The following is a 9,514-nucleotide window of genomic DNA, read 5'->3' as shown; positions in this document are numbered from 1 at the left end:
ACTGTTGGGCCGTTTAAGATCTTTCTGGGCAGTTTGGAGGCCCTTTTAGGCCCATTTGAACTTCCTGATGAGGTAATTTTCTATTTCTTTTCAAAAATGATCCTCTTGCCCCTTCTAGGCTATATAACTGTCAGCCTTTCACTTCAACTTGACTCTATTGTGATTTATTGTAATTGTTATATTTGATTATTTATTACTTTCTCAGGTAATGGATGCCCTATTTCTAGTAATCAGCAGGGTAACCCATACCTTTATAATACTCTCTCTCTCTCTCACACACACACAAACACACACACACACACACATATATACATACATCAAATATAGATATAACATGATTTAATGACTTAAACCATTTCTCTCCCTCGCTTAGGGCCAGCCTGGGACAGAGGCAATAAGTAGCCAGGCTATGCGCCTGATTTTGGAGGGCAGCTCCAGGGCCAGGAGCACTTATTTTGTAAAAGTAAGAGTTATGTAAATGTTTAAGGCTATTGTTCAGTGCTACAGAATACATAAGTTTTCAAGTTTATTTATGTTTGTTCATGAATGTTTTCTTTATTTCCTGTCAGAAAAACATTCTTAATTCAGCCAGGGCCGTCTTCGGGCCCTACTTGTTGGGAGAGTGCCACTGGACCCTCTTTGTAGGTTGCTTTTAGGTTATGCAGAGACTATTATGCGCAAAATAGCATCACACATTTGTCATCATTATTGTTGCTGTTTTGCGATTCCCATTTTGTGTTGTTAGAGCGGTTAGTGCTTGACATTTTAAAAGAGTTTCAGTGATTTTCAACACAGTCATTTCAAGATTGGTTGAAATTCTCCTTCAAGCCTTTCTCATACGTTTTCCCATCTTCTGTATAGCATTGCAACTTGGAAGAGGGAGAGATAGCATTTGTCGACTCATTGGGGGAGCAGCCACAGTGTTGCTCCCAAATAATTGAAAATTGGAGGTATAAGGTTTTTGTACTGCTCTATAAAATGAGGTAATGAAAATTCAGTAGAGATCTCCTTCACACTTATATTCTCTAATCTTTCAGCTTATTTGCTGCTAGCAGAGGCTGCCAAAGGCCCTGGAAGATCATTAAAAGGGACCATGACTTTCAAAATGACTCGGTGTCATGTGGAGTGTTCTCAATAATGGTACAATTTGGTCATTTTCTGCATAATGTATAGATATTTTTATTTTTCACTTTAACTAGAGCAATTTTGAATAAAGGTGCATTGCAGGTAAAATATTAATGGATCTTGGACATGGACACAGGGCTACCTTCAGCACATGATACAGTCATGATCGTGTAATTATATAATGAGCACCATAATCTTCTGTTGTAATATAGTCCCTTTCCCAAATTGACATTTTTAACCACAATTTGTTACGCTGCTCTATATGTTTCAGTTTTGTGTGATGCAGTCTGGTATTAGTGATGTTACTTAATTAAAATAGACTTTCTGTTGCTCTTTTAGTTTGCAGAAATGATCCTCCAGGGACAACAAGGTCACCTCCATTGCCTCCCCATCTCCCAGGAGCGGGAGAGACTAGGGACTTTGTTGTTTAAGTCCCTTGGTAAGTAGTATACATTTAGACCGTATAGGTGCTCCTTATTGAGCTCTGCTGGCTGGTTATGGTTGCTTTTATCCAAAGTATCATTGTATTATACAAAGCATTTGTTTTTTGCAGATAGTTCAGGCATCTGTACAGTTTGCTACAAGAAGATGTCAGGGAAGAAAAAGGCTAGTGCTAATGATATTTTATCTAAAGCAACATTCTGCTGTCAGATTAAAGCCAAGTACACATCAGACGATTCTTTTGTCACAGATTGGTCTAGGGAGTCATTAACATAATCCTTGGGTGAGTGGTGAATCGGCAGTTAAATCTGTGATGACGAGGGGTCACATGTGAAGTGTCATATGATGCGTTGATAACCCAAACTCCACCTCATCAGGGACTGGGACTTAGGGCTGTATTTTGGGTCACCAGCGCATGGCGTAATACTCGTTATTCACCCGCGCAAAGTTGAATTTGGTATTTTGCACCTTTATTTTTTAAGCATTGCGCCCAGGGGTGTGGCAATTAACAACCTAGGGAGGGGTCTAGCGCGTTGTCTAAAAATCGCTATCATACACCACCTAAACCTGGTCAGAAGTCAATGGCGAGTTGTTCATATGCTATTTTAAGAGCGCATGTCACCAGTCATGCAGGTGCACGCACCATCCTATCATTCATGAACGCACACCAGCGCACGTCCATGCAAAGCATTACAAATTGCACGATTACAATGGGAAACATAATTAGAACAAGGATATTACGAAATACTGTACATCTCATAATGAGTAGTTATTCACCATCATTTGCAAATTGGTAATGACGGTTAAAAGTGATTAGGGGAGAGGCGAGAGACACGTATGGAGCACAGCTGAAGACGCACTGTCACGAGATATAAGCAACTCCTCTGCAGGATAAATGTTGTTTTATTCAGTCATTTGAGCAATATTAGGGTAAGTGTTGCTTTTTCCAGCCTATGTTTTCGGTGGTAACCCATTGTCAGTCAATAGTGAAAGTAACTGCATATAACTGTCTTGTCGTTGACTGACTCCTTGGTGAAGTTAGTTTCACTTTGCCAATGAGTTCAAATAGACGAGTGCAAATTCGTGAAGGCTATGCTAGGTTTTAGTAAAGCATGGTTTAAGAATGACTATTCTATACGGTCGCGCAAGCAGCCTCCTTCAAATGCGCCTTTGAATGCCAAAATACCGTTGCATTTATTTGACATATCGCGCGTTGCGCCGTTAAAGGGAATGACAGATGTCATTCTCATTGGTTTAAAATGATGTTACGCCCCAAACACACCCATATGACTGATTAAAAGACCTAGGAACACCTTGTTACGCCATGCGCTCCACTTTTGATAGCGAAACCCCTCCCAATGTGAACTGGACATCCTACTAAATTTGAATAGACTTTTGACGAGTGACGATGCACTTTAGAATGTCATGATAGGGCCCTTAATTTTAATGACTCCCATGACTGGTCTGCGACAAAAGAATCATTTGATGCGTACTTGACATAAGTATTTATCGTGCAAAATCTTTTGCAGGAGACATGCTCATTCTGCTCTACAGAAAAGAGTTCAAAGCCAGGTAGGACAACACACACACAAGTTGGACCCAGCGTTGTTACTGATATTAGTTAAATTGCTGTGGCTAGACATACTGTATTTTATATTCTATTTGTGCACGTTATATTACACAAGCAATTTAATGTTTCAGCACCCGCCCAACAAATTTGAATGTGTCAATTTGACTTCATGTCTGTTATGTGCTGATAATGCAGATACATCAGATGCAGATGCAGAGGAAAAGGAAGAGGAGGAGGAGGCATCAGAGGAAATGGGTACCGGTATCTAATATTATGATACTGTACTTTATATTATATACTGTACTTTACACACTATACTTTATATTCTATTTATGCATGTTATATTACACAAGCAATTTAATGTTTCATACAGTGCCCAACAAATTTGTTGGCACGCCTTTTAACAGTGACTGAAAAACATATTGAAAATCACAATTTGAGAATATGTCATACATTTCCCATGTAGATTATTTTAATGTATCAACAGAGGCAGAAACAGCTGAGACAGAGACTGCAGAGGCAGTTGTTGAAGGTAAAACACACTTGTGCTACAGCATCTCCTAAACACACACACACACCACACACACACACACACACACACACACACACACACACAGCTGATCCCAAACACACTTGTGCTAAAGTATCTCCTAAACACATACACACACACACACACACTCACACAATCTTCTAAACACAGCTGATCCTAAACACAATTGTACTAAAGTATCAACACAGCTGATCCAAAACACACTGGTGCTAAAGTATCCTAAACACACTTGTGCTAAAGTATCCTAAACACACTTGTGCTAAAGTATCACCTAAACACACTGGTGCTAAAGTATCCTAAACACACTTTTACATTACATTACATTACATTTGGCTGACACATTTTTAGCCGCGAGGGAAGCTGGCCAAGTCGAAGCACTGCCCACTGTAAACAATGAATTAGTTCTGTTGAGTTATACAGGATCATCAGAGCTGTTCTACTGTACAGTATCTGTGTCATCCATGGCTAGATGGACAGAATAGGCTAATTGTCATGTTTCTCTACCTTGTGAAGGAAGTGAAGGACCCCTCAATGACACCTCAAGGACACCTCAAGAGCAAGGTGAGTATTTTTTTTTTCTTTTCATGTCAATATTTTCATAATTTCTATGTGTCAGATTAGATTGTGTCAATTAAGCTTCTTGGCTTTCATGTGCAAATGATGCAGATGTTTCCGATGAATAGGGTTATGAAGCGGAAATGCCATCAGTGAAAGGTATTCAATACTGTATATTATTATACTTTATCCAAGGGGATAATGAATAGAATGGGGGTCAGTATGTGTAAAATAAATATGATATATTATCATTATCCCACCATGATATGTAAACATGCTGAAGCAATAACAGAAGCATAACAGCCTGTATTTGTATAAATCAATGTATTCATCTTTTGTGTTTTTTGCTGAGGGACAGTACGCCTGACAGCTGAACTTGAATCAAAAGTTCTTCAGATCGCAGCTGATCTTATGATTCTTCGGTTTGCAGCGTTTGTTTCTTGAAAAATAATGACAATTGAATGTGGGGCAAGGCCCATTAATGTTTAAGAAGTGTTTTAGAGCAATATAATATTTTGTACATAGCGTATGCAGTATGACATGTGCAATTAAATTTTGCGCATAATGAACATGTGTACAAGTTCCCTGTATTGTTAAATGTAAGACATTTTATATGTAATCCAACTGTAATTGTAAAGTGTAGGTTTTTAAATGACATGTAGATGTTTTTTTTTTTTATTGCAGGTGGATTCTATGTGGACAGCCTCCTGAAGGTGGCCTCATCCAAGAAGGCAAAAAAGTAGGTCAATCTTTAAATGCAGTAGGTGTGGGTGTGGGTGCCTTTTTGTATGACATTCTTCGAATCCAAGTAATATCCACGCAAGCTAATACCAGACTGCATCTCAGTTTCAAATGTATTGATTCATCATGTTCACAAAAATGATTACATTGTATTATGATTGCACAGACACTTTGTTACAGTGGAGGAATTGAAGAGGCGGTGCGGAGCCCCAGAAAAATTTTCCACCAACCTCATGGTCACTTACCTGAGGAAGGCACGTTCCAAAAAAAAGGAAGTTGAAAAGCAGCTGAAAGAGGCTGGGGTGGAGCCAAGCCACTATTCGGCTAATACCTCTAGTTGCACAAAATTAGTCGAAGGTAAAATATGTAGTCAGTCAGGTGGCATTTGGACATAAACGTAATTTTGACCACTTTTGTTGAATTTTGAGTGTTTTATTTAATTTAGTCACACTTGTGATGTTCCTGGTCATCAAAATGGGTAAGATATGATATTCATCCAGCAAATGGAAGACATCCCCATACCCACTCCCCTACAACTTTCCTGTGCTTTTGTGCCCTCCCACACCACATAAACCACACCCACATTGGTGATGCTTATTTTACTATTCACTGCCAAATTTGACTGTAATTACTCTTATCTTTACACAAAAAACAATAATCACCAAACTGTCCCCAATTGTCATCACCATCACAGACTATACACCTTTTCTTTTTCTGTCCTTGTTCTTGAGGGAAGGGGGAAATAGACCATTTGACCGCAAACAGTAAATTAAGGGGAACAGTGTTTTAGGGTTAATGTCGTATTTACTAATTGGTTCCTTTTCACATCACAGAGGAGTGTCAAGGTCTGGCTAGGGACCTAGCTCACCTGACAAAGGTGATCTCATTTGACAGAATAGGGAAACAACTGGCACAGGCCCAGGCAGTGAGAGGGCAAGAGACTGATTTGAGGTAATCTATACATGCAGATATACATTCTTTCGTTCGTTAATGTATCTTTCTCCGGAAGAACCTGGTGTCATAACATCGTTGTGGCTGTTTTCACGTAATCCCTGAGGTGGTCTTTATTGCATATTACATAACTTTGGTCAGAGATGACAACCTTTGTTTGTTGATTACAGTGCTCAACTAGAGGAGGTGCAGAAGGTGCTTGCTGCCCACATGGGGACCTATTCCCTGGTAACGCACACCCTGGGCCCCGAGGTGTGCAATGTGGTGTTTGGGGTCATAAAGGAGTGCCTACAGGCAAAAAAAAAGGCTGCTGAAGCTGAAGAGGAGGTATAGGTTTGCCACCGACTCCTACTACAATTGCACACAGCATGTATGTTATGTTCACATTAAAGTAACATATTTTGGGAATATCTCCGTTTTTGACTGAGTATTTCTTAATTGTAAACCACATTAAGAGCCCTTTGGGCAACGGTCATCTGATTCTACTAAAAGCCACAAAATATGAAAGTAAATGTTACACTGTTTATGTAATATGGTTTTTCCATCTCCTTTCAAACAATAAACAACAGCAGCAGTAATACATTTAAAATGTTTTATTTCTCTTACACATATAAATCATCTCTAATTTAAACAAAATAAAGCCTGAAATGACACAACATACAACAGCCTTTTTAGTTTTCTCAACACCAGCTACAAAAAAAGTCAGCTAGCATTAAAATGAATGTGGAGATGGGTGTTTTTTAAAATATACTAGACAAAAAACATTTTTTTTATTATTGGCCGACAATGGCATTTTAGATACTTGGTGCATAATCAAAACATGGCTATATGAAATATTGCATTTTTCAAGGGTTTTCAAACTCTGCGGCGCCTGCGTCTTTGAGGCTTTTTGTACACCTCTCTTTTTGCATGTTCAATGCGCTGCCTGTAAGCCTGCAGAGCGCTGATTTTTTTTCTCCTAGAGACAATGGCAAAGCGGCAGTTTATTTATGTTTGTTCATGAATGTTTTCTTTATTTCCTGTCAGAAAAACATTCTTAATTCAGCTAGGGCCGTCTTCGGGCCCTACTTGTTGGGAGAGTGCCACTGGACCCTCTTTGTAGGTTGCTGTTAGGTTATGCAGAGACTATTATGCGCAAAATAGCATCACACATTTGTCATCATTATTGTTGCTGTTTTGCGATTCCCATTTTGTGTTGTTAGAGCGGTTAGTGCTTGACATTTTAAAAGAGTTTCAGTGATTTTCAACACAGTCATTTCAAGATTGGTTGAAATTCTCCTTCAAGCCTTTCTCATACGTTTTCCCATCTTCTGTATAGCATTGCAACTTGGAAGAGGGAGAGATAGCATTTGTCGACTCATTGGGGGAGCAGCCACAGTGTTGCTCCCAAATAATTGAAAATTGGAGGTATAAGGTTTTTGTACTGCTCTATAAAATGAGGTAATGAAAATTCAGTAGAGATCTCCTTCACACTTATATTCTCTAATCTTTCAGCTTATTTGCTGCTAGCAGAGGCTGCCAAAGGCCCTGGAAGATCATTAAAAGGGACCATGACTTTCAAAATGACTCGGTGTCATGTGGAGTGTTCTCAATAATGGTACAATTTGGTCATTTTCTGCATAATGTATAGATATTTTTATTTTTCACTTTAACTAGAGCAATTTTGAATAAAGGTGCATTGCAGGTAAAATATTAATGGATCTTGGACATGGACACAGGGCTACCTTCAGCACATGATACAGTCATGATCGTGTAATTATATAATGAGCACCATAATCTTCTGTTGTAATATAGTCCCTTTCCCAAATTGACATTTTTAACCACAATTTGTTACGCTGCTCTATATGTTTCAGTTTTGTGTGATGCAGTCTGGTATTAGTGATGTTACTTAATTAAAATAGACTTTCTGTTGCTCTTTTAGTTTGCAGAAATGATCCTCCAGGGACAACAAGGTCACCTCCATTGCCTCCCCATCTCCCAGGAGCGGGAGAGACTAGGGACTTTGTTGTTTAAGTCCCTTGGTAAGTAGTATACATTTAGACCGTATAGGTGCTCCTTATTGAGCTCTGCTGGCTGGTTATGGTTGCTTTTATCCAAAGTATCATTGTATTATACAAAGCATTTGTTTTTTGCAGATAGTTCAGGCATCTGTACAGTTTGCTACAAGAAGATGTCAGGGAAGAAAAAGGCTAGTGCTAATGATATTTTATCTAAAGCAACATTCTGCTGTCAGATTAAAGCCAAGTACACATCAGACGATTCTTTTGTCACAGATTGGTCTAGGGAGTCATTAACATAATCCTTGGGTGAGTGGTGAATCGGCAGTTAAATCTGTGATGACGAGGGGTCACATGTGAAGTGTCATATGATGCGTTGATAACCCAAACTCCACCTCATCAGGGACTGGGACTTAGGGCTGTATTTTGGGTCACCAGCGCATGGCGTAATACTCGTTATTCACCCGCGCAAAGTTGAATTTGGTATTTTGCACCTTTATTTTTTAAGCATTGCGCCCAGGGGTGTGGCAATTAACAACCTAGGGAGGGGTCTAGCGCGTTGTCTAAAAATCGCTATCATACACCACCTAAACCTGGTCAGAAGTCAATGGCGAGTTGTTCATATGCTATTTTAAGAGCGCATGTCACCAGTCATGCAGGTGCACGCACCATCCTATCATTCATGAACGCACACCAGCGCACGTCCATGCAAAGCATTACAAATTGCACGATTACAATGGGAAACATAATTAGAACAAGGATATTACGAAATACTGTACATCTCATAATGAGTAGTTATTCACCATCATTTGCAAATTGGTAATGACGGTTAAAAGTGATTAGGGGAGAGGCGAGAGACACGTATGGAGCACAGCTGAAGACGCACTGTCACGAGATATAAGCAACTCCTCTGCAGGATAAATGTTGTTTTATTCAGTCATTTGAGCAATATTAGGGTAAGTGTTGCTTTTTCCAGCCTATGTTTTCGGTGGTAACCCATTGTCAGTCAATAGTGAAAGTAACTGCATATAACTGTCTTGTCGTTGACTGACTCCTTGGTGAAGTTAGTTTCACTTTGCCAATGAGTTCAAATAGACGAGTGCAAATTCGTGAAGGCTATGCTAGGTTTTAGTAAAGCATGGTTTAAGAATGACTATTCTATACGGTCGCGCAAGCAGCCTCCTTCAAATGCGCCTTTGAATGCCAAAATACCGTTGCATTTATTTGACATATCGCGCGTTGCGCCGTTAAAGGGAATGACAGATGTCATTCTCATTGGTTTAAAATGATGTTACGCCCCAAACACACCCATATGACTGATTAAAAGACCTAGGAACACCTTGTTACGCCATGCGCTCCACTTTTGATAGCGAAACCCCTCCCAATGTGAACTGGACATCCTACTAAATTTGAATAGACTTTTGACGAGTGACGATGCACTTTAGAATGTCATGATAGGGCCCTTAATTTTAATGACTCCCATGACTGGTCTGCGACAAAAGAATCATTTGATGCGTACTTGACATAAGTATTTATCGTGCAAAATCTTTTGCAGGAGACATGCTCATTCTGCTCTACAGAAAA

General features: G+C 39.4%; 1 protein-coding gene across 1 annotated transcript; it reads left to right on the top strand.

Annotated features, from left to right (window-relative positions):
• On the top strand, positions 1 to 6,343 carry LOC143104142 (uncharacterized). The gene is made up of 14 exons (XM_076268093.1): positions 1 to 72; positions 206 to 238; positions 374 to 463; positions 570 to 641; positions 862 to 950; positions 1,038 to 1,140; positions 1,465 to 1,564; positions 1,679 to 1,731; positions 3,096 to 3,138; positions 3,332 to 3,391; positions 3,624 to 3,668; positions 4,200 to 4,247; positions 4,926 to 4,980; positions 6,104 to 6,343. The coding sequence occupies exons 2-14, from the start codon at positions 209 to 211 to the stop codon at positions 6,264 to 6,266; spliced, it is 951 nt and encodes a 316-aa protein (XP_076124208.1). The 5' UTR covers positions 1 to 72; positions 206 to 208; the 3' UTR covers positions 6,267 to 6,343.
• Positions 6,344 to 9,514: the final 3,171 nt, after the last annotated feature.

Source organism: Alosa pseudoharengus, unplaced genomic scaffold (genome assembly GCF_046254945.1).
Source record: "Alosa pseudoharengus isolate Yale_2024_CS ecotype anadromous, Long Island Sound unplaced genomic scaffold, YU_APseudo_1.1 YU_APseudo_1.1_scf_5, whole genome shotgun sequence".
NCBI lineage: Eukaryota > Metazoa > Chordata > Actinopteri > Clupeiformes > Clupeidae > Alosa > Alosa pseudoharengus.
Note: the sequence above shows the minus strand (reverse complement) of the source record. Positions and strands in the feature narration are given on the sequence as shown.